The sequence below is a fragment of the Labrus bergylta genome, chromosome 21, assembly GCF_963930695.1.
Source record: "Labrus bergylta chromosome 21, fLabBer1.1, whole genome shotgun sequence".
NCBI classification, from domain to species: domain Eukaryota; kingdom Metazoa; phylum Chordata; class Actinopteri; order Labriformes; family Labridae; genus Labrus; species Labrus bergylta.
In genome coordinates, this window is record NC_089215.1 from 15,019,278 (window position 1) to 15,044,184 (window position 24,907).

Consider the following 24,907-nt stretch of genomic DNA (forward strand, 5'->3'; position numbering starts at 1 on the left):
GTGAATGTGTGTGTGTGTGTGTGTGTGTGTGTGTGTGTGTGTGTGTGTGTGTGTGTGTGTGTGTGTGTGTGTGTGTGTGTGTGTTTAGTGTGTGTCTGTGTGTGCGTGTCTGTTTTCATGTCTGTCTGCATGTGTGTCTGTGTGTGTGTGTCTGTGTGTGTGTGTCTGTGTGTGTGTGTCTGTGTGTGTCTGTCTGCGTGCTGGGAGCATTTCAGCATCCTTCAGAGGTCACTCTCCTCTGGCTTCATTCTTTTCTTCAGCTGACGCGGATTTATAACAAAAGCTGGGTGACATCTTGGTGATATCACATGCCGGAATAATCACCGCTCTCCTCCCACAGAGCGCAGGGAGGAGAGCTTTGACCTAAATATAGAGGCGTTTGTCTCTGCATGAACTCAGAGGAACCTTATAAAAGCAGCAAAGGGTCAAAGACTCAAACATTTTTCAGCTGGGGCTCTGCTGGTGAAGAAACACGGCTGTGTCATAGAGACATCTTCTTTTGTTTCAGGTGTCTACAGGTGGAGGAAGGTAAGACTAAGTATTGATCCTGATTTCTGATATCAGTTTTTTCTACAGTGATAAGACCAGAATCCCGAGGCCTCATGATAGATCATCATCTCGATACTTTAAGTCATGAAACTATATGTTTGTGATGTCAAACATTTCAAGATGTGCTTAAGTTTTACGATTAACATGAGGTGATATCTCAATGTTATTCCAGCTTGATAGAGATTTGCAACTTCTATTTCATCTAATTAAATTAATCAGCCTGTTTATTTCACTCTGAGCTATTCCTCGCTGCAACAGTTGCATTCAGTAGACAACCTGTTGTGCACCTCAGTGAAATGTTAATGTGTGTTGAGTACTGAGCTTTTACAGCTTTTCTAAATAATCCAAACATTACAAAAAGTGATTCAGCTTCAGCAGAAAATGAAAGTATTTAACTCTTCATTTAAAGCAACCTCTGCTGACCTCCACAGAGAAACACTCGGCATCATCGAGCGGACAGTAGAAGGGATCTTTTTAATCTTTCTACCTGCAGAAAGACTGATTTAGATTTTAATATTCCCATAATAATTATATAACTTTGTTTGGCATCTGAGGATCAAAACAATATCATCTGACCTTTCACCCCTGCCTCTTTCAGTCCCCTCAGGGGTGAGCTGCAGATATGAGTTCGGATGCTGAGATGAGAGTTTTTGGGGAGGCGGCCCCGTACCTGAGGAGACCGGAACGAGAGAGGATCGAATCGCAGAACCGACCGTTTGACGCCAAGAGCGCCGTGTTTGTGATGGATCCAAAGGAGCTGTTTCTGAAAGGAAGTCTGCAGAGCAAAGAGGGCGGCCAAGCCACCGTCAAAACCGATGCAGGGCAGGTAGGTCTAAACTGATGCAGGGCAGGTAGGTCTAAACTGATGCAGGGCAGGTAGGTCTAAACTGATGCAGGGCAGGTAGGTCTAAACTGATGCAGGTACGTCAGATGTGTGACAGAGCAGGTACATCAGCAGTGGACGGGGCTAATCTCTGCCCTGCTCTCTCTAATGCTCCTCTGATGAGGGTCGTTTCTCTGTTCACAGGTCGTTACTGTGAAGGATGACGAAATCTTCCCCATGAACCCTCCAAAGTTTGATAAGATCGAGGACATGGCCATGATGACGCACCTGAACGAGGCCGCCGTGCTGTACAACCTCAAAGAGCGTTACGCAGCGTGGATGATCTATGTGAGTGAGGAAACGTTCGCAGTTTTATGAGGCTCATAACTTCACGCTGTCGGAGGAGCTGCCGCCAACACACACCATGTTGACCAGCTGCAGAGCTGCAGCCGTCTGTGATGCTGAAAATATCAGAGCTGCTGTTAAGAGACGGGAAGCAGACAATTATTTTTTTTCACTTTAAAGGTCCAATCAGTGAGATGTGTAGTGAGTAAAATGATAAAGTGACCTTACTATATGATCAGACATTAAGGAAACATGCTATGTTGAAGTGCTGGCTTCTCTGACAACAATGCAGCAGCCAGTATGTCCTCCTTCTAACTTTAGATTCTGCTCCTGAATGCTCTGGATTTGTTTGGACCAGAGAATGGAGGCGGTTTTAAGACACCCCCACACAGCTGTTTTGGACGCCCCTCGGTTTGTCAGATATGAGACCAGTTATCAGGTCAAACTAACACGTGGTGCAGCGATGGAAGCGGGCAAGAGAAGTGGTTCAGATAGAAGTGATTGTACCCGACCTAAAAAGCCTCTGCATGTTTCTAACAAGCTCCACGAGCAGAAACGTGCTCAAACTAGGATCAATATTGGAGATGCTTTTGAAAAATGGAGAGAGGTTAGAACGCAGGAAAAGCAGTAAACAATAGGACATGGAGTGAGAAAGCCCGAGCCACCCAAGCCCTTGAAGAGTCAGACACAGCTCATTTACATTTAAAGGTACAGACACAGAAACAGCCTGTTCTGAACAGGACTGAAATAGAGGGGTTTATAGACATGATCAAATACAGGATCAGAGTGGATTTAGAATAAGAAACTTCACACACAAGTTTTGGGAGCTCTGAGACTTATTTACTCTTGTTCATGAGGAGGAGGATATGTGACCTTTAATCGAGAGTGCAAGTTAAGTTTATTTTCACCTCAGTGATCTGTTTGTGTGGACAGAGTGGTTCAAACTTTGGGAAAATGTCTGGGTTACAAATGTTAAAACACAATGCTTTAATTTCTCCAAATGAAAATGTGATACTTTCTCAATATTTTCTAAAACGGAATGTTTTGTCCTGTCTCAGACGTACTCTGGTCTGTTCTGCGTCACTGTGAACCCGTATAAGTGGCTCCCGGTCTACAACCAGGAGGTGGTGGTGGCCTACAGGGGCAAAAAGCGCCAGGAGGCTCCTCCGCACATCTTCTCCATCTCTGACAACGCCTATCAGTTCATGCTCACCGGTAAACTGTCACGAGGTTTTAAAGAAATCATCTGTTTTCTTTCTGATTTTATGGAGATGTTCTGATGACTGTGGTGTCCTCTTGTTCTTGCAGACCGAGAGAATCAGTCTGTCCTGATCACGTAAGCTCCATGTTGATGTCAATTCTGCAGCCTGTATTTTCTGTCTTCATCAAAGAGGGACTAAAACATGTCTGCTGTGTGTTTGTGATGTTTTCTTGTTTTCTGTAGTGGAGAATCCGGTGCAGGAAAGACTGTCAACACCAAGCGGGTCATCCAGTACTTTGCGACAATCGCAGGGTCCAGCGAGAAGAAGAAAGATGCTGCTGCCGCCGGAAAACTACAGGTGATGTTATTAAGAAATCCGTTATTCAAATAGAGGAAATGTTAGAAACTACAACACTCATATGAGAGCGGCAACCCTAGGGTGTTGAAAAATGAAGCTGATGCTGAAGTATAAAATCCTGCTGTTCCTCGAGTGTCCACTAGAGGCTGGCTGCAGAAGCACAGGAAGTCACATACACAACCATTCTAAAAAGCCTGTTTTTACAGCAGAGATTAACATGTTTACAGCCTGGTTAAAAAAACCAAATAGGTCTGATTAGCTCATGTCTCGATCGACACACAGTGTACGGGGTGAATGTTTTGATGACTCATCAGTTTTGATTTGATGAAGGATAAGAGTTATTTAAAATAAGGCGTGTAGCTGACCTGATTGACAGGCGGGCGCGGTGTAACGGTTTGTCAGGAGGTTTAAAACCCGCCTCAGCTCCAGCTCTCAGCCTGTTGTTAGGTTGACTGAAAGTTAGACTGAGACAGCATTTCCAGCATGGAGACTGCCATCGATGGGACTCCAGTGCCCCCTGCAGGAACAAATGGGGGACATCACTTAGACTCGTTCCTTTGATATTTACAGTCTTTGGTTCTTTAGTATTTTAAATTTCTTCTTGTTGTCTCCTCAGGGGAATCTGGAGGATCAGATCATCTCTGCAAACCCTCTGCTGGAGGCTTTTGGAAACGCCAAAACTGTCAGAAACGACAACTCGTCGCGTTTTGTGAGTAGACAAAAAAGATTAAGCTTGTGACAGTTATCTGTTTTCTCAAGTTGTGTTTCTTTATTGATTATACATTTTTTATTTTTCAGGGTAAATTCATCAGAATCCACTTTGGAACGACAGGAAAACTGTCGTCTGCTGACATAGAAACTTGTGAGTTTGGGTCGATTAGAGGAGGGTTTTTTTGTTAGTTTTTAAGACTTTATTTTCTAAGTCTTCTCGTCTTCCTTCACAGACTTGTTGGAAAAATCCCGAGTGACGTTTCAGCTGTCTGCAGAGAGGAGTTATCACATCTTCTACCAGATCATGTCCAACAAGAAGCCCGAGCTGATCGGTAACAAAACAGAGAGAGCTGTGTGTTTGAGTTTTGTTGAGAGTTAAACATTTGTGAAGTGGAAAAATGGATCCTGAAAAAACAATCACATTTGCATTCTTCTTCAGTGATACTGTTTCTGGTATCCTCTCTCATCATCATGACTTCTTACTGTTCATATGCCATGTTGCAAAACTAAACACACATGCCGCCTCAAACAACACCGCCATGCAGGCGCTCACGAGGATCTCAATTTTTAAATTAGCAGAGTATAAAAGCATCTTCATTTTTACTGGTACTGGTTAAAATCTAATGTCACTTCAGACGAGATGAAATGTTGTGATTTGTATTTAAATGTTGTGCATGTCAGGCTTTTATATCCTTTGTTTCTTCCAGAGACTCTCCTCATCACCACAAACCCGTATGATTACCCGTTTGTCAGTCAGGGGGAGATCAGCGTGGCGAGTATCGACGACAGCGACGAGCTGATGGCCACGGACGTAAATCACATTTAGGATCTTTATCTTCTCCGTCCGATGTTGAAACGTTCACCGATTCTCACATTACCATTGTTCCGATGTTCTTTCAGAGTGCTATCGACACCCTGGGCTTCACCGGAGAGGAGAGGATCGGCATCTACAAGCTGACAGGAGCTGTGATGCATTATGGGAACATGAAGTTCAAGCAGAAGCAGAGGGAGGAGCAGGCGGAGCCAGACGGCACAGAGGGTAACCTTCAGTCCCTGAAATCTTTGTCTTTTGATGTCTCTTCTAAGATTCTCTAGATGTCGCTCTCTCGGTTTCCATCTTTCTAATGTCTCTCTCTCTCTCTCTGCTCTCTCTCTCTATCTCTCTCTCTCTCTCTCTGCCTTGCTCTCTCTGCTCTCTCTCGCACTCTCTCTCTCTCTCTCTCTCTCTCTCTCTTGCTCTCTCTCTCTCTCTCTGCTCTCTATCTCTCTTCTCTCTCTCTCTCTCTCTCTCTGCTCTCTATCTCTCTCTCTCTCTCTCTCTCTCTCTCTGTCTGTGATCAGTGGCTGATAAAGCAGCATACCTGATGGGCCTGAACTCTGCAGACCTGCTCAAAGCTCTGTGTTACCCTCGGGTGAAGGTCGGGAACGAGTACGTGACCAAAGGCCAGACTTTGCAGCAGGTCAGGAAACCGTTAATAGTCATCACACCCTACATGACTTCCTGAAACAGTCTATGTTTGATTAGCTTTTTATTAAAGATAATGTGTTATATGACCTTCAAGTGGCTTTAATCGCTAATTTTTTTTACTTCTGATAAAATGTATAATGTGTGACATGCGAGTACCAGTGAACCCACACATAGACGAAACCTGGGCGATAAAAAGTTGAAAATGGCGCTGGTGTTGTCAGCCCTTGGTCTTTTAGTGGAAAAAGAAAAGAAGAGGCGGAGGAGACAAATAAGAAGAAAGCGCACTAATGGGTGAAAGAATGGATACTACAGCGGTATGCTCAAGGGGCTTTCCTGAACCTGTCGAGAGCTGGAGAGAAATGAAACCTCCCAACAGCCAATCACAGAGATTCCTCTCACCGACCGCCGACACCGGCCAAAAAAAGGCTACTGGGTAGCAATGGAGCTAGACACACCACAAAATGTAGGGCGACGACTGCTCACCGACGGTCCAACTAGGACGGACGGCAGATGATCTTCTTGGTTTGTAAGGGCCTTTACACAGCAGCCTCTACCATCAGTGTGTGAATGTGTAGGTGTGACCTGCGGTGTAAAAGTGCTTTGAGTAGTCAGAAGACTAAAAAATAAATATACAAGCTGAAGTCCATTTACCATCTAAAGAAGCTGCTTTTGATGATGAAACTCTTGGCAGCTACTTTAGCCTCAGATTTGATGATGTTCAAAGTTCTTATTTTCACTTTCATGGCATCGTGCAGGTCTACAACTCCATCGGTGCTTTGGCCAAATCGGTGTATGAGAAGATGTTCATGTGGATGGTCCTCCGCATTAATCAGATGCTGGACACCAAACAACCCCGACAGTTCTTCATCGGAGTCCTGGACATCGCCGGCTTTGAGATCTTTGATGTAGGTCTGCCTTAAACCGAGTGTTTACGATAGATGATGTAGATATTCACTGATTGTTTTTGCATTCTGCAATTTGCAGTACAACAGTCTGGAACAGCTGTGCATCAATTTCACCAACGAGAAGCTGCAACAGTTTTTCAACCATCACATGTTTGTTCTGGAGCAAGAGGAGTACAAGAAGGAGGGCATCGAGTGGGAGTTCATCGACTTTGGGATGGACCTTGCCGCGTGCATCGAGCTCATCGAAAAGGTTTGTTTCTAAACGAACATTTCAAATCAGAAAGAAAAACGTCACAAACCATGGTTCTAAAACGTCTCTTTGCTCGCCAGCCGATGGGGATCTTCTCCATCCTTGAAGAGGAGTGTATGTTCCCCAAGGCTTCAGACACCACCTTCAAGAACAAACTGTACGACCAACACCTGGGGAAATCCAACAACTTCCAGAAACCCAAACCCGTCAAAGGCAAAGCCGAGGCTCATTTCTCTCTGGTCCATTACGCCGGCACCGTGGACTACAGCATCACGGGCTGGTTAGACAAGAACAAGGACCCGCTGAACGAGACTGTGGTCCAGCTCTACCAGAAGGCCAGCCTCAAACTGCTGGCCTTCCTCTACATTTCCTACTCCTCAGTTGATGGTAAGAACGGGGGCAACGTGGGCCGTATTCCCCCCCACTTAGCCCTACATTTTGCTCCTTCACGTCTGCGGGTAGAGCGTCCTGATTCTTGTTGGACTGGAGGGGCAGGGGGAAGGGTTCGGGCTACACGGCCCTTAAATAGAGATTCTTCAGAGGCACACTCCAAACCGAGCGTTATGAGAAATCTCCCAGAATGCCTATCTGGTAACATCGCTGCGTCACGTTTAGTGGGGTTGAAACGTTTACTTGCAACTCTGGCTGAATTAATAATGTATTGAACCTCAAGATGGCGCTATAGCTTTCTGCAAATGTCCTAAAAGTTTGACGTGGAATCTAAATTAATTTTAATCTCTGGAGTGTTTGTCATCTTTGCTCCGTAGATCGGCCGCTCTACAATTGCCAAACATTTGCAACATTTTTTAAAATTAAATAGAAAGAAAATCATCTCTTCATTTTTCTTCATTACCAAATGTGAGTACAGACGGCACAGATCCGATCTAATATCACTCTCGGGTCCGATATTATTATACATATTAGATATCAGACTGACGGTGCAGATCCACGTTGGGCATTTTTAACATTCTCAACTCACCGGCTTACGTAGAGGCTTGAAGCCGTCTGATGAAACTTTTTGTTTCATATCGGGGAACTACGGCGGGATTTGCAGAACAAGACTAGTCTCTGCAGACTTGTCCTGGGATAACTCAGACATACCTTTACATCATGATCTGAAGCTTTGCCCACGTTTAGTTTGAACATCCAGCATCGTAGCACTTTATACGTTTGTTTTTTAATAGGTTTTAATTTGGGGGTTTTTATGCCTCTATTGGAGAGACAGAGTTCAGAAACCAGATAGAGAGAGGGTCAGGAAGGACATGCAGGAAAGGAGCCAAAGGTCGGATTCGAACACGGGCCGCCCGCCGGTCAGAGGACCACAGCACCCTTACCAAACACTGTGCCACCTCATGTAATCTCCACTATATGAGTTTTAAAGACAAAAATACTCCACTTTTTGTACCCAATTTGTGCAAATTTGAATTATTGGCGGTGACTTCTGAGTGACTCAGTCAGGATCTCCCTGATTGGTCGATTCAAGGTCTTCTATTGCTTTTTGCAAAAACAATGGAAACTGAAGCATCAGTTTGGATTCGAGTACATATTGAAGCATCATGTCAACTAAACCTTAAACATCTATCCAGACATTTTCAGTCTGTTTTTATGCCTCGCCATGAGCAGCTTTATTATTTGCAGGTTCAGATTTTAAATGATAAAAACTTTTGTTCTTGTAGATGCTGCAGGCGGAGGAGGTGCAAAGAAAGCTGCAAAGAAGAAGGGCTCGTCCTTCCAGACTGTGTCGGCCCTCTTCAGGGTAACGGCACACTGAAACAAGACTCATAGAAATATTCTGATACTATTTATTATGAGTGAAAATGATTCTGTTTCCTCCCACAGGAGAATCTGGGGAAGTTAATGACGAACCTCCGCTGCACACATCCTCATTTTGTCCGCTGTTTGATCCCAAATGAGACTAAAACTCCAGGTGATAAGAGTGAAGTCTTTATCACACCTTTTGCATGTTACTGACTCTGTTTTTATTGACCCGCCTCTGCTCACTTCAGGTATTATGGACCACCACCTGGTCATCCACCAGCTGAGGTGTAACGGCGTGCTGGAAGGAATCCGGATCTGCAGGAAAGGCTTCCCCAGCAGGATCCTGTACGGGGACTTCAAGCAGAGGTAAAGAGCGAACATTCATACTCAAGTTTTTCTTTTAAACAGAGTCGCTAACCAGAGTTTGTCTTGTAGGTACAAAGTACTGAATGCGAGTGTGATCCCTGAGGGACAATTCATCGACAACAAAAAGGCTGCGGAGAAACTCCTGGGCTCCATCGATGTCGATCACACTCAGTATAAGTTTGGCCACACCAAGGTAACTACGTCTGGGCCGAAACTCTCTCTCTCTAACGGTGGAATAGGGAGGCCGCATTGTCTATTTCCTGTAACTTTTTGGAAATGTTCCATCTGATGCTTACTTCAAATAGTGCAGAGATTGGACAGGTCTGAAGAGTTTACAAAGTCCGACAGGTTCTGTTCCTGTCAGGAGAGACCGTCCTGAATGTTGCACATAAACCAAAGACATGCACTTCTCTAAAAAAAGACACACAGGTTTCTGTTTGAGCACACCGACAAAAACAGAGCAGCATCCCATGACACTATTTGACATCTGTTCTTTATTGTGATTTCATCCAGCACCATCGACCAAATAAAAGAAGTGGGCAGGGCCTGATTGAGGTCATCTATTGAGAACCTTTGATTTTTGGGAAATATGGGATTGTTTGGGACAATATGACCGATCTGCTTTGCTACACATAGTCCATTGTTGCCAGGTTGCCATGGTATCGACTTGTCAATCACAGGTTCCTCCTGTTTGATGGTCGATTTGACTCTTAATGTGACCGTAATAAAACAAATATTTGGATGTTTTGAAGACTTGAAAATGCAGGTTTAAGACACTTCAACACTTCAGCAAACGCTTCGTTCTCCTCTTATTAATAGTCTTTTGAGGGGGCAGAACATTTGCAGGGCTGCACGGTGGTGCAGTGTTTACAGTGAGGAGGTTCTTGGTTTGAATCCCCGTCTGACAGGAGCCTCTCTGTGTAGAGTTTGCATGTTCTCCCCGTGCATGTGTGGGTTCTCTCCAGGTACTCCGGCTTCCTCCCACAGTCCAAAGACATGCTCGTTAGGTAAACTGGTGACTCTAAATTGTCCGTAGGTGTGAATGTGAGTGTGACTGGTTATTTATCTCTATATGTCAGCCCTGGTTCCGGTCCAGGGTGTAACCCCGCCTCTCGCCCAATGACAGCTGGGATCGACTCCAGTACCCTGCAACCCTGAGTGGTAAAAGTGGTATAAATAATGGATGGCTGGAGAACACTTGCAGTACAGATATTGCAACCATTGTTGCATTTTGGACACAGCTTGTGACATTTACAAAATAAAACCTTAATTTTTAACGTCCATATTTCAAGACAACAACAAACAAAAAACATGTTCTTCCATCTTAAAGCCTTTTGTCTTATATTGTAAATCATGTTTCAACTGGTCAAAGTATCTTCTTATTTTGAGACACAAAGGATGTAGTGATGTGCAGTTTATGTCGTATTGGTCACCCTTACTTTGATTGAAACCCAGTTTCTGATGAAGCTGTTTCTAATGGTTCTTTAATCTGTAGTCCTGTTGTTGATGTATTATTTCACTCTCTACCTGAACTCTTATTTTGTGCAGGTGTTCTTCAAAGCAGGACTCCTGGGTCTGCTGGAGGAGATGAGGGACGAGAGGCTGGCCTCTCTCATCACCATCACGCAGGCTCTGTGCCGAGGCTTCCTCAAGAGGAAGGAGTTACAGAATATGATGGAGAGGAGGTAATCACAGTCATGGCTCATGTTTACATTAAAATACTGCAGATCTGTTTAAAGGTTCTGATCCACCTAAACCCCAAACACTCGTCACCTCACAGAGAGTCCATCTACATCGTCCAGTACAACATCCGCTCCTTCATGAATGTCAAACACTGGCCGTGGATGAAGCTCTACTTTAAGATCAAGCCGCTGCTGAGGAGTGCCGAGACCGAGAAGGAGATGGCCAACATGAAGGTGGAGTTCGCCAAATGTAAGGAGGATTTAGCCAAATCCGAGGCCAAGAGGAAGGAACTGGAGGCCAAAATGGTTTCTCTGCTTCAGGAGAAGAATGACCTGAGTCTGCACATTCAAAATGTGAGTTCAGAAAACACACTTTGGTGAAGGGTTTGTAGTTGATGTATGAAATATAGATGAGCTCCACGCAGCAGCTCTGGGTGATCTCTTCCTCGGCTGACTTTATATAGAACGGGAGATTGAGGCTCCTGCTATCCTAGCAGTCCGTCCTGATTGGTCCAAAATACAGTATGTGCAGATCCTCAGTATGACAAAAATAACCCGGATGTCGTACTGATTCAGGAAAAATCTACAGTCTGCATCAGACCAGTCTCCCTCGTGTACTGTTTCCCACAATGCAAAGCGGCAGGTCAGAGGTCGACATGATTGACAGCAACATCCATCGTAACAGAGGAAATAATTTCAATCAGACCAAACCACAAAAAGAGAGCACCAGTTATCTTTGTTGATTCTCTAAATCATGAAAATCTAAATGAATCTCTCATCAGATTTCTTCAGACTCTAAGTGGATGCTACGCTGTAGCAGCGTTTGACGTCACCAGTCGGTGGTTATTCTGCAGTATACCAGGCCCGGCATAGCTGGTTTCTGTTTTTGGAAAGAGGAAGTAAACATTAATTCCTAATTCCAAGACCGAAAACCATCTTAGCCGAGGCCTGTTGTACTGCAGAATAACCACCGACTGGAGGTCAGACTACAGACTACTGTCCATCACAGTATGAAGTACATACTACGCTTGATTGTAGTCAGTGGTAGGCCCTACAGCAGAAATAAACATATTTACAGCCGGATTCAGAAAACAAAGGTGGTATCGAAAGCAGATTTTTTTATAAACGATTTTTCTGTAACTCTGTTTTGATTTTGGCTGAAAATGTATTCATCAATCAGTTGTTAAGGGTGTGGTTGATTTAACAGACAGGTGGACTGAAAGCTGTTTGTCAGGAGGCTTAAAGCCCATCTGAGATCCAGCATGTTTCTAGATTGATTCAAAGTTAGTTTGCAATAGCATTTCCAATATGGTGACCGCTATCTTTCGGTTTCAAAACGCCTCTTCAGAAACCAGTGGGTGACATCACTGAAACTACGACCATGTTTTGCATGTTAAAAATCAGGTTTAAAAATTACATGAGCCCATGTTGAGTGGAAAATTGGTTTTGGTATTCAAAGCCTCTTACAGAGTCTACCACAGGAGGAATGCAGCCTGAAAAACTGCCCGCTAAATGTTAAACTTTGTGTGTTTATCAAACAGGAATGTGAGAGTCTGGCAGACGCAGTGGAGAGGTGTGAGGGTCTGATAAAGAACAAGATCTTGCTAGAGGCCAAAACCAAAGAACTGAGCGAGAGGCTGGAGGACGAGGAGGAGGTGAACGCCGAGCTGACCGCCAAGAAGAGGAAGCTGGAGGACGAGTGCTCCGAGCTGAAAAGGGACATCGACGACTTGGAGCTCACGTTGGCTAAAGTGGAGAAGGAAAAACATGCCACTGAAAACAAGGTGTGTGTGTGTGTGTGGAATGGCAGCATGATGGATGAAAGAGTCACTAACGGGTCACTTCCTGCTCCGTCTGCAGGTGAAGAATCTGACGGAGGAGATGTCCACTCTGGACGACACCATCACCAAGTTGTCTAAAGAGAAGCAGGCCCTGCAGGAGGCTCACCAGCAGACTCTGGACGACCTGCAGGCCGAGGAGGACAAAGTCAACTCTCTGAGCAAAGCTAAGATTAAACTGGAGCAACAGGTGGACGATGTGAGTCCACTTCTGTTTACCTTTGGGAAATCGCAGCATGCCGAACATAAAGGTTCAACAATAGAGATGATGAAAATCTTTATTTATAGAACACTTTTTTCACTCACATTAAAGGAAGAATGTCAGACTTATTGATCCAGTAGATGAGCACCAGCATTAAACCAAAACAAACTGCTGTTTGGCCACACCTCCTCCATACTGAATCCTCTGGATGAAGATCCAATCAAAACATTGCCAATAAAAAGTTAAATAGTGTGCAGGACTTTATGTGAAAGGTTTGAGTATAAAAATCTCAACAAATCAAAACATTCTGATGCAAAATCATTCTGAACGTAGAAATACAAAAAAAGCACATTTCTAAAGACTCCACAAGTGACTTTAACCCTAGCAGTAACCTCCGGAGTTGAAAAATAAAGCCGATGCTGAAGTGTAAAATCCTACAGTTCCTCAAGTGTCCACTAGAGGCTGGCTCCAGAAACACAGGAAGTCACATACACACACCCATTTAAAAAAAAAAAAAATGTTTTTACAGCAGAGATTCACAAGTTAAAATATACAAGCTCAAGACTCCATTTACCATTTAATCTCCTCCGATCACAACAATCATGCTACTTATAAAAACACAAAAGTTGGACGTGTGGGCTACACTCCAACATCTGTATTTTAATATTGTGTCAGAAAGTTGTTCATGAGACAATAGGTGTAATAGTTTAATAGGTAATAGGTGTAATAGTTTAACTGAAACATTGCGTCCCCGTGTCAGCTCGAGGGCGCTCTGGAACAAGAGAAAAAGATCCGGATGGACATCGAGAGAGGGAAACGAAAGCTCGAAGGAGATCTGAAACTCACGCAGGAGTCCATAATGGATCTGGAAAATGACAAACAGCAGCTGGAGGAACGCCTTAAAAAGTACGCTTTGTGACAGAGAAGTCCTAGCTTGATGGTGAGAACATTTCTTTATGTGTATTTTCTAAATAAAGTGTTTGATTGTTCAACAGGAAGGACTTTGAATTCAGCCAGCTCATCAGCAAACTAGAGGACGAGCAGAGTGTGACGGTGCAGTCTCAGAAGAAGATCAAGGAGCTTCAGGTATGTCGGGAAAGGAAGGGTTCATTTGACTCTGCTGGATGCTGATGATGATCAGTCTTTGCTGTTTGCAGGCTCGCATTGAAGAGCTGGAGGAGGCGATTGAGGTGGAGCGAGTCGCCCGGGCGAAGGTGGAGAAGCAGCGGTCTGAACTCTCCCGTGAGCTGGAGGAGATCAGCGAGCGTCTAGAGGAGGCCGGAGGAGCGACCTCCACGCAGATCGAGATGAACAAGAAGCGAGAGGTCGAGTTTCAGAAACTGAGACGAGACCTGGAGGAGGCAACGCTCCACCATGAGGCCACGACCGCCGCTCTGCGGAAGAAACACGCCGACAGCATGGCCGAACTCGGCGAGCAGATCGACAACCTGCAGCGCGTCAAACAGAAGATGGAGAAGGAGAAGAGCGAGTTCAAGATGGAGGTCGACGATCTGTCCGGAAACGTGGAGTACACGGTCAAGTCAAAGGTAAGAACAACAGGTAGAGAAAGTGTTTTATAATCATCATCGTCGATATAAAAAGTCTAACTTTAACATTTCATTCATCACAGATTCATTTTGAGAAACTGTGTCACTCTCTGGAAGATCAGCTGAGTGATTACAGGACGAAACACGATGAGAACACTCGTCTGATCGCTGACGTCAACGCTCAGCGGGCCAGACTTCAGAATGAAAACGGTAAGCATCGGAGGTGAGGCTTTCTGAGGCTGGCTGAACCCGAGACGATCTTCAAATCCTGACCAACAGACCACACGCCTGCTGTTTGTAGAAACGATTCCACAGATACGAGATCTCACAGAAACTCGCGTGATTAAACGTGACTTCAGAAGAAAAACAAAAAACAGAAACTAGACAAGCAATATGTTTAGAGTCCTGGCTGAGAAGATGACCGGGCGCGGCAAAAGTATGCAAAAGTATGGCACGCCGGTGGTGCAGTGGTCAGTGTGCGAGCCCCATGTATGGAGGCGGGTTTGAATCTGATCAGTGGCTTCTCCCGCATGTCATTCCCCGCTCTCTCTCTCTCGCTCCCTGTTTTCCAACTCTATCCACTGTCCTGTCTCTCTAATAAAGGCACAAAAAGTCATAAATTAAAGCTTAAAAAAAAAGATGCAAAAGTACACATCATCCAGTTTGTGATGCTTCCTGGTCTGCTCGCTCTCATTGGCTGCTGCAGGTATTCCGTCAGCATCCTGACCTGGAATCATAAATATCAAACACGTTTGGTATTTATGATTCCACATCGGGGAGGTTCCCACTCGATCAGGAGTATGAAAATAATAGTAGTGACACCGCACCACCGGGGATTCTTTGGACAAATGATCAGTTGCAACAAGCCTTGAATTGGCCACGCCCCCTGATCCTTTTGGTGGGGGCAAATCAGGCCCCTTAGTGTGTTTAGTTTATTAGGATCACCATTAACTGCAGCTATTCTTCATAGGGTCCTCACAACATCTTGTAGCGAGCTTAAACAGTACTCTTGATTTGTTCTGACCCTGTTCTCTGATTCTGCTCCAACAGGAGAGTTTTCTCGTCTTCTCGAGGAGAAGGAAGCAATCCTCTCTCAGATGTCGAGGGCCAAGTTGGCGTTCAGTCAGCAGATCGAGGAGCTGAAGCGGCAGGTGGAAGAAGAGACAAAGGTTTGTTAAATAACGTGCAAACAAATGAAGCCCGAGATAATAACTGTGAGGGTCAACAGATTTGATGGTCGTACCCTTTATTTATTAGTAATTGTTAGTATATGTATATTTATTTATTTATTTATCAGTTTATTTGTGAGGGACGATACGTGTTACATCTAACAATGGACAGACAATAGCCTACAGGTGTCTTAGATTACTGTAAAGTACATGGTTATTTGAGACGCAGTCTGTGTTTGAAGGTCTCTCAGAGAGTTTAAACTGTCTTCCCGTTTGAAGATTTCTGTTGTGTTCAGTAAAGTCTACAACGGTCATTTTCTGTGCAGCTGTGTCGCTCCTTTAGTTCCGTCTGTTTTCACTTTGTGGAGTTTGCTCTCCTACTAGCTACAGTACAGTATTCGAGCTCTCAGCCTGCAGGGAAAGTTGTGAGGCATGGACCGCTAGCTTGCGAGCTCTCTGCTTGACTCCGCTTGTCACTCGTTCATTTTGATATATGACTCTTTCAATCAAAAGCAGCACTCCACAGGGTTTCCCTTAAATGCATCATTATGACCTCATGAGGGAGAAAAGATGTGAAAAGGTCGTGCAGCCAGTCTGCTCTGTGTCGCTGTGTTTGCCAACACATCGTGCAACAAACAATGAACGGGGATAAATTCACAATCACATCAGGTCGCGTGCAGTGTGTGATGGTGGCAGCAGCACTCCCAGTAGTAACGGTGCGTGTGTCAGCTTTTTATTTAGGTATATTGTTCACACCGGTGTATAAGACGCAGCAGTTGCTAAAAATAGGTAAAAAGTGCGTCGTATACACTGGGTTTTGCAGTAGGTGTTTTGGGACAGAACAGTTCTGGGGACTTTTTGAAAAGGAACTATCCCAGGAGTTCCCTGAGATCTAAACGTCCATGGTGACTTTTTTTTCTGCATTCTCACCGCCATGCTGCTGGGAGAGTACCACCTCTGAAGCAGGAGCTAAAAAGGTTCCTCTAAACGAGGTTCTAGGAACTAAAGTAGGTCATAGTTCCTGCGGTGCGGGGGAGGGAGGGGTTCCAACAGTTCCTAGAACTATGGAAAACTTCCCGCGGTCCAGATACGCCTAATGACTTCTACTTGAATAAAAATGATCCTTCCACAGCTGTGAAGAAGACTTATAGGTTATTTAGACTTAAACGGGGGTATCCTAATTGATGAGAAGAAAATAATCGATCTAGTAGTTAAATAAATTCTGCTTCCAACTAACGTTTGTTGGACTATTAACCAAAGTCATCCTCTGTGTCAGGCGAAGAACGCCCTGGCCCACGCCCTGCAGTCCGCCCGCCATGACTGCGACCTGCTGAGGGAGCAGTTTGAGGAGGAGCAGGAGGCCAAGTCTGATCTGCAGAGAGGGATGTCCAAAGCTAACGGCGAGGTGGCCCAGTGGAGAACCAAATACGAGACGGACGCCATCCAACGCAACGATGAACTGGAGGAGGCCAAGTGAGCTTTCATATATTTACAGTGTGCTGCGTTCACTGTGTTGATAATGTGACATGTTACAGAGACTTTTTAATAGAGATGCACAGATGAGCCGGCTTCACATACAAAGAGGAAGTATAAACAGCTGTAAGCTTTTCAAATTAAATCTTTTAAACTAAGAATTGTACTTTGTAGTCACATAGAAGGAGCTGATCCATCTCGTCGTCATGGAGACAATTTGAGGGCACTTGCGGTTCAGTCTGAAAGCCAGACTGTTTCAGAGCTGAGGATGTTTAAAGTGAACAACCATCTTTCTTGATTGGTGATGTGGATTGGCGCTGTCAGTCCGATAACCGATATGTAAGTTATGACCATATCGGACCCGATACCGATATTAGATCGGTTCGGTCCCATCTCTATTTTTTGAGTTTAATCTCATCTCATGGCTGTTTTTATTCAATATAACGTTTGGAGTATTTTTGTCTTGACTTTTGGAAAGGAACCACAGGTCAGATTCGAACCTGGGTCGCCCGCTCTTAACGACTTTAGGCTCTGTACATGGGTTGAGCATTCTACCCGCTAGGCCTCTTGTCTAGGGCACATCCCTCTCTTTTCTTTGATTGGAGGATCAAAGACGGCCCTTCTCAGTGTCTGACAGTCTGATTGGACATAAGACCCTGAAGCTGAGGACCCTGAAAAGCATTAGATTATTAACTTAGCATCACTTTATTGTTCTCAGATATCAAGGTATCAGAAATTTCCAGTCAAAGTAAAACTCAATCACCAATCCAACTTATTTCGTTTTGAACAGGAAAAAACTTGCACAGCGTCTGCAGGAGACGGAGGAGGCCAACGAGGCCGTGAACGCCAAGTGTTCGTCTCTGGAGAAGACGAAGCAGCGCCTGCAAGGCGAGGTGGAGGACCTCATGACGGACGTGGAGAGAGCAAACGCTCAGGCCGCCAGTCTGGATAAAAAACAGAGGACCTTTGATAAGGTAACAGAGACATTTCACATGCTAACTGTGCAAAACAATAGCTGCATTTCTTTCTGTTTGGCGAGTTCTGTTGAACAAACCTGGTTTATACCATCCTCTAATTCTGCAGCTCAATCCTGCACACGCAGCATTTTTATTTAGAGTGAAAGAACAAGTTTACAGTTTGCACCAGGAACAATAATCGTGATGCATTGCACACATAGATATGGCAGCTGAGATCAAAAGACTGCTGAAAGGAGAAAACCATAACCATAGCAACAATCTATGTCTTCTTAGATTCTGTCCGAGTGGAAGCAGAAGTACGAGGAGAGTCAGGCGGAGCTGGAAGGATCTCAGAAAGAGTCTCGCTCCCTCAGCACCGAGCTCTTCAAAATGAAGAACTCCTTCGAGGAAGCTCTGGAGCACCTCGAGGTCTTCAAACGAGAGAACAAAAACCTGCAGCGTACGTAAATCACCGCTCATCACTGGAGCTGCTGCAAATCTCTGTTTACAGAGACTTCATCAAATCTACAATGGCAGGAGCATTTATTCTTTATGCAACAGGAAGCTGAGGGTTTGTTGTCCACATCATCACGATGTACGTTGGTTGATTACATACATAACTTATTTTAAACAAGTGGTGACATCACCGGGGCAGGCGGCGGCTGGGATCTGGCTGCAGGAGATCGCTTGCACAATCCTGTTTTTATCAATTTAAATTAAAAACTATTATAGCTAAAATATGACTTCTATAAATAGTTTTTTCAGATGTGAAGCTTCAAAAGATAAATCAGGAAATAACATCACAACAGGCCAAAAGAACATCGTCTGTGTTTGTCTGGAATTTAACACTTTAAGTTGTGTTTACAGTCCTGGTATGTGAAGAAATGAAAAGCATGAATCAGAATTAGAATCGGGTTTTATTGCCAAGTACATTTACACATACAAGGAATTTGTCAGGGTGTATTGGGTGGGTTAGGGTTGGGTGTAACCCTAGCCCTAACCCTAACAATTGACAAGGAAATAAATAATAATAATATAAAATAGAATTTAAAAATGTAAAATATGAAAAATAAAAAACACAAAATGTACAAAAGGTGCAATGTAGGAGCTGTGCAGTGGACAATGAGAAACATCTATGTATGTAACCTACTCACAGAGTTCACTCTGTGTGCAAGTCCAGTGGGAGTTAATGTAACGCATAAAGAACAGTTTCAACCTTCACATTACTTTGATTTGAAGTTGTGTTGTTTTCCAGCTGGTGGTTAATAAATGTGTTTTATGTTTTTTTGGTCATTTTTAGAGGAAATCTGTGATCTGACTGAGCAGCTCGGAGAGAACGGCAAAGCCATCCACGAGCTGGAGAAAACCAAGAAGCAAACCGAGACGGAGAAGACGGAGATTCAAACGGCTCTGGAAGAAGCTGAGGTAACATAAAGGAAGATTAAAAATGCTCCTCAATCGATGTTATAAATGTTAATGAATATATTCTTCCTCATGTGTGTCCTCCAGGCTTCTCTGGAGCACGAGGAGTCTAAGATCCTGCGTGTGCAGCTGGAGCTGGCTCAGGTGAAAGGAGAGGTGGATCGCCGGCTGTCTGAGAAAGACGAGGAGCTCGAGCAGATGAAACGAAACAACCAGCGCGTCGTGGAAACCATGCAGTCGGCTTTAGACTCCGAGACTCGCTGCAAGAACGATGCCTTGAGGATCAGGAAGAAGATGGAGACCGACCTGAACGAGATGGAGATCCAGCTGAGCCACTCCAACCGGCAGGCTGCGGAGGCTCAGAAGCAGCTGAGGAACATTCAGGCTCACCTCAAAGTGAAGGATTGTTCGGCACCTTCAACACAAGAATGTTCGATTTTAGATAAACAGCATGTCGTTTAACATCCTGTGTCTCTGCAGGAACAAACCATTCACCTGGACGAGGCTCTGCGCAGTCAGGAGGAGCTGAAGGAGCAGGTGGCCATGGCGGAGAGGAGGTGCAGCCTGCTGCAGGCGGAGGTGGAGGAGCTGCGAGCGGCTCTGGAGCAGTCGGAGAGAAGCCGTAAAGTAGCTGAACAGGAGCTGACTGAAGCCTCTGAGAGAGTCGCTCTGCTGCACGCTCAGGTGAGTTGTGTGTATGTGTCAGCGAGGGCGTGAAGAGGGACGGAACCAGAACGTAAGAACTCAGTCAAATAACAAAGATGAGAGTCTGTGGGGTGCTCAGGTGATCTGGGAGACCATTCCACATCGTGGGGCAGCAGAGTAGAGGGTTTTGTCCCTCTTAGGGCAGATCTTTGGGGTCCTGGGGAGTCGCAGGCGGTTGGTGTCGACAGATTGGAGGTGTCTTGTGCAAGTTTGCGGGGGAGCAGTTCTTTGAGGTAGGGAGGGGCATTGCTGTGTCAGGAAGCCTGCAGTGTAGTGGGTGCAGGATGGTTTGATGTGCTCATGTTCCCGCACTCTTATCAAGATCCCAGCAGCGCTGTTCTGGATGTACTAGGATTTCAGTTCTTGCCAGAGATCACGACGAGAAGTGCACTGTGATAGTGAAACCTGGAGTCTCCAGGAGAGCTCAGCCTGATTGTTACTTCACACAGAAAGGATTTTGTGTTTGTTTGTCGTCACTCATTTGAGATATTATATTTACTCTTCGATCCTTGTAACTTCTCTGCTGCATGGCTGAAACCAAAGTCAAACAACATGCATGACTCTGTGTAGCTCGTTAATTGAAGTAATATTCCCCGACTCAGCGGCTCCACTTCAGCTCTCTGGGATCTTTGGTTTTACCTGCTTTGTTTCACTCTCATGGCTCTCAACCCTCCAACGTCCAAAAACTAACATTGCATCACTTCTTGAGTTTAAACCGTCATTGACCCTTAACCTTTGGTGTCTTAACCCCCTCTCGGCTGCAGAACACGAGTCTCCTGAACGCTAAGAGGAAGCTGGATGCAGACGTGAGCCAGCTGCAGGGAGAGATGGACGACGCCGTCCAGGAGGCTCGAAACGCAGAGGAGAAGGCCAAGAAGGCCATCACTGACGTAAATAGATAAAACCTCTTTATTCAGAAGCTACAGGTTTATTAAGTGGCTGTGGGTATTATTAGAGAGTGCTTTATTTTTCCTGTCAAGCTTTATTAAACACCACTTGGTGTTCATGCAGGCGGCCATGATGGCAGAGGAGCTGAAGAAGGAGCAGGACACCAGCAGCCACCTGGAGAGGATGAAGAAAAACCTGGAGGTGTCTGTGAAGGACCTGCAGCACCGGCTGGATGAAGCTGAGAGCCTGGCTCTGAAGGGGGGCAAGAAGCAGCTCCAGAAGCTGGAGACTCGGGTATCAAAGTCTTCTGTGTGAAACCATTGGAGCGTTATGGAGAGGGATTTTATATCTGAGGAGGGTTTTGGGGGGGTTGTCTTGCAGGTGCGTGACCTGGAGGGGGAGCTGGAGAGCGAGCAGAAAAGATCTTGTGAGTCGGTGAAGGGGATCCGTAAATACGAGAGGAGAGTGAAGGAGCTGACGTACCGGACCGAGGAGGACAAGAAGACGGTTCTGAGGCTGCAGGATTTAGTGGACAAACTGCAGCTCAAAGTGAAGGCCTACAAACGACAGAACGAGGAAGCTGTAAGACCTGATCTGATTTACACAAACAAAACACCACTAAATATTTCTGCCTGTGCAATTAATTATATATATTTTTAATGTTAACCAGGAGGAGCAGGCTAACACCCACCTCGCTAAGCTGAGGAAGGTGCAGCACGAGCTGGAGGAAGCTCAGGAGAGAGCAGACATTGCTGAGTCTCAGATCAACAAAATGAGAACAAAGAGCCGAGAGTTTGGAAAGGTAACACGTCTGACATTTATATGTTTTATTTTAGAATCTGATTTCTAAGGTTGTTTATCTTCCAGTGAGGTAATTAAATAGATGTCTATTATTCAATAAATCCACAGACTGCGTTCAAGAAGTGAACCCAGTAGAGAAACACCTGCATTCTTATGAATGTCCAGCAGGGGTCAACTTCACAAGTTGCAAAAAGTCTGATCAAATGTTCCTGCTTCTTCAGTTGATTTAGTCCCTTAGTAAAGATTTTCCTGATGAGTTTATATCAATCCCTAGTTTCACTTCTTCTTCACCACAGCGTGATGTTCATTTAGTTATTTATGGTCCCGTTTAGAGTCACAGAGACCAGGAAGAGGGGGAGGGGTTAGGGGCGTGGTGACCTGTGAATGACAATTCATATCTCCTCTTAAGAAACCAATGTGGGACGTTGATGAGACTACGTTTTATATTGTCTACACATTAAAGGTCACATATTCTCCTCCTCTTCAACCAGTGTAAATAAGTCTCAGAACTCCTCAAAACATGTATGTGAAGTTTCTTGTTCTAAATCCACTCTGATCCTGTATTTGATCATGCCTATAAACCCAAGAGACACATATTAGAGTTAGATAAACATGGTGAAGACATTTAGCATAATATGTGACCTTTAAAACCTTTTTTTTATAAAGCTAAATGATTCTACCAGAGATAACCATTACCTCATTTATCTGAAAGTTTATCTGACGGTTTACAAATACTTCTATCTCTCTTCTGTTTCCTCCTTTAGGCGGAATCTGAATGAATCCTGCAGCCATGCCTCAGAAGATGTCGTCTGTTTGAGTTTGCTGTGCAGAGTGAACAAACATTATTGAACCTGTTTTTACCTGATGTTAACAAGCGTCTCCAGTGAACACATCCCTGCTCTACATGATGGTAAACAAATGTCCCTTTATTAAGATCAGATGAAAACTGGAGGCGGACAGAGAGGGAGAGAAAGAGAGAGCGCTGATTAAGTTTTATGATTGTGTAGCTCGGAGGATGATGAAAAAACATTGAGAGGACTTTTGGTAAAGACGGGGAGACTCTAAAGGAAGCTTTGTTCCTGCTCTGAAATATAGCTTTGCCCTTGTGGCGTTTTAGTTTAAACTTTAACTGCTTGTTAAATATCGGCAGCACACTAAAAAATAAAATATACTCTCCTTTAAGCCCGGCGTACTCGACGTGTGAGTGTATAAAAGTCTTGTCTGAATGTCAGCTCTGACTGTGCAACTGAATTGTTCACGGCCTGCGAGCAAAGATCACGATTAATGAGCTCACGATGTACGAGTTAAATAAAGACGGAGCAGTGAACATTGTGAGGGGAGTTTTCTTCTTCTTAAATACTTCCAGATTGAAGTTCAGTCAGAGCGATGTCTGTTTTCTTTGTCTCGGATCAAAAACAAACGCTGTCAAATACACTCTCTCTCTCTCTCTCTCTCTCTCTAATGCTCTCACACACTCAACAGATATTTCCTGCCAATGTTCATCTTGTTGGTGATAGTAAGCTGCATCGCACAGGCCCGTCTGTTGAAAACAGCCTCTGTATGACTGACATTGCTCCCTTACTTTTTACTGCATGTTTTATATTTGAGATCGTTTATTCCCCGATCAGACACAGAGTGAGGAGGATGTGGGGACAAGACACGACCTGTAGGAGACAAAATTACGGGGAATATCATAGATTAGGAAAAGAGCGTCAGTGACGTCAACAGCACCTTTCTGAAAAGTTGAACGATTTTTAACTTGAGCGTGCTTCTCCGTACGGCCGCCTGCTGCAGTAAACGCTAAATTGAAAAAAGACGCTGGCAGTCAGAAAAAAAACGCTTGTTGGACGTGGGCCCTGACAGTTTGTTCAGGTTTAAATCAGGAAAAGAAGCCCTGAAGTCGAGGAAACAGCTCGTATCTCTGCTCATCAAATCATCTGACAGGTCGTGAACAGCTGATCAGGCCGAGACCAGCCGTCATGCCAAACTGTGTACACTGCATGTGGCGAGTGATTGGGCTGAATTTTTGACCTGACTTCAGAATCCGTCGTGTACGCCCGGTGTCACTGAGTCAGTGCAGCTGGCTTGTTCTGTCCCATGTTTTCAAGCAAAGCCCGCTCTCATGCTTTGTTATGTTTCCACAATTTACTTTATATAAAGATGGACGAAGCATCTCCCCATCTCTCAGTTTATGAAAATGAAGCCAAAATACCCAGAGACCCAGGAGAAATAGTTGCTTATGAGTTGCTTATTTGGAGAAAGAGCTTGAGGTCAGCTGATGGCGCCATGGTATTGACGTCCCGCCCCTTCCTCTAACCAAAACACACATTTAACTTCCTGCTGAAAGGTCAAAGGTCCCCCAGGGGGGTTCAGTCCACAGCAGAACAGTTTGTTGTGACGGTTTGCACACAGCGCTGCAGGAGCCTCATTTGTCAACAGAGCTGTCAATCATAGCACTTTTTAAAGCATCAAATAACTAATTCAAACAAAACTTCCTCCAAACATGAACATGAATGACATGAACTAACTATAAAGACAGAAACCATGTTTGAGAAACATTTAAAGCTTGACACATGCTCCATTTGAAGAGGCAGAGCTTAAAATCTAAACTGCAGCCAGTGGGCAGCAGGGGGAGCTCTGAATGTTTTGACTTCACTTTTGGAGAGCTGTCATGTCGTCCATCTTTTTACTGCGTCTATGTTCATGTTACCACACGGTGTAAACAGAGACTTTGTTTTTGCTGTGAGACTTTAGAAGAATAAAGACGAGTGAAGCATCACAAGCGTTTGATTATTTCTGATTTCTGATTTGTTTCTCAGTGTGTGTGTGTTTGAGTGTAAGTGTGTGTGTGTGAGTGTGTGTCGGTGTGAGTGTGTGAGTGTGAGTGTTGGTTTGTGTGTATGTGTGTCGGTGAGTGTGTGTATGTGTGAGTCTAATCTCAGCATGTTTGCAGAGATCAGGGCTGATATTTTCCTTCTCAGTTAAAATAACTTTCCTCCTCGCTGTCACTCATCCTCAGCAGCTAAAGCTAGCATGAGAGCGGAGGATTAACCGTGATTAGAGAAAAATAACCAAAGGAGCGTTTGGACCAATCACAGCGGCTGCAGAGGACGATGGATCTACGTCTGTTTTCTTTTGTTTCCCTGTCGGCGTCCTCATCATCACAGGAATGTCATTAGCTTCAGAGCGTGCTTAGAGGCTCATGTCACTCTTTCATGCATTCAGGTGTTTCTCTTTGTTTCTCTTTGACCACGCTTCAGCCTCATTAAAGCAGCAACATTCTGATACTTCATTCATCTTTTTACAAATCTATTCATGGTTTCAGAACGGGCCTCCAGACTTCCAGAAGTTCATGAACCAAATTTCAGAGAGCTGCAGGACTCAAATGTTGGACTCAAATGTTGACAAAATGTTAAATAAATAAATATATTCTTGTGTTTTTCAACATAAAAGCCCAAATATGAATTTTTAAAACTCCACTGGTAGCCTT

The 24,907-nt window shown here is 44.5% G+C and overlaps 1 protein-coding gene across 1 annotated transcript; it reads left to right on the top strand.

Annotated features, from left to right (window-relative positions):
* Positions 1–465: 465 nt before the first annotated feature.
* On the top strand, positions 466–24,190 carry LOC109988508 (myosin heavy chain, fast skeletal muscle-like). The gene is made up of 39 exons (XM_065949965.1): positions 466–528; positions 1,148–1,375; positions 1,577–1,720; positions 2,776–2,932; positions 3,026–3,053; positions 3,162–3,276; positions 3,893–3,985; positions 4,075–4,138; positions 4,221–4,319; positions 4,695–4,798; positions 4,888–5,026; positions 5,329–5,447; positions 6,211–6,360; positions 6,440–6,610; positions 6,691–6,997; positions 8,287–8,366; positions 8,450–8,537; positions 8,617–8,734; positions 8,804–8,927; positions 10,283–10,419; positions 10,515–10,770; positions 11,958–12,200; positions 12,277–12,453; positions 13,217–13,362; positions 13,452–13,542; positions 13,614–14,003; positions 14,087–14,213; positions 15,054–15,172; positions 16,449–16,645; positions 17,436–17,619; positions 17,896–18,061; positions 18,902–19,026; positions 19,111–19,419; positions 19,504–19,707; positions 20,493–20,618; positions 20,740–20,910; positions 20,998–21,198; positions 21,287–21,418; positions 22,182–24,190. The coding sequence occupies exons 2-39, from the start codon at positions 1,172–1,174 to the stop codon at positions 22,194–22,196; spliced, it is 5,820 nt and encodes a 1,939-aa protein (XP_065806037.1). The 5' UTR covers positions 466–528; positions 1,148–1,171; the 3' UTR covers positions 22,197–24,190.
* Positions 24,191–24,907: the final 717 nt, after the last annotated feature.

Bases quoted from the DNA above. Each gene is read 5' to 3' on its own strand.
- LOC109988508 (XM_065949965.1), top strand. From the start codon at position 1,172: ATGAGTTCGGATGCTGAGATGAGAGTTTTTGGGGAGGCGGCCCCGTAC. The intron at 1,721-2,775 runs GTGAGTGAGGAA...GTCCTGTCTCAG, and splicing joins ACGCAGCGTGGATGATCTAT to ACGTACTCTGGTCTGTTCTG. The intron at 13,543-13,613 runs GTATGTCGGGAA...TGCTGTTTGCAG, and splicing joins AGAAGATCAAGGAGCTTCAG to GCTCGCATTGAAGAGCTGGA.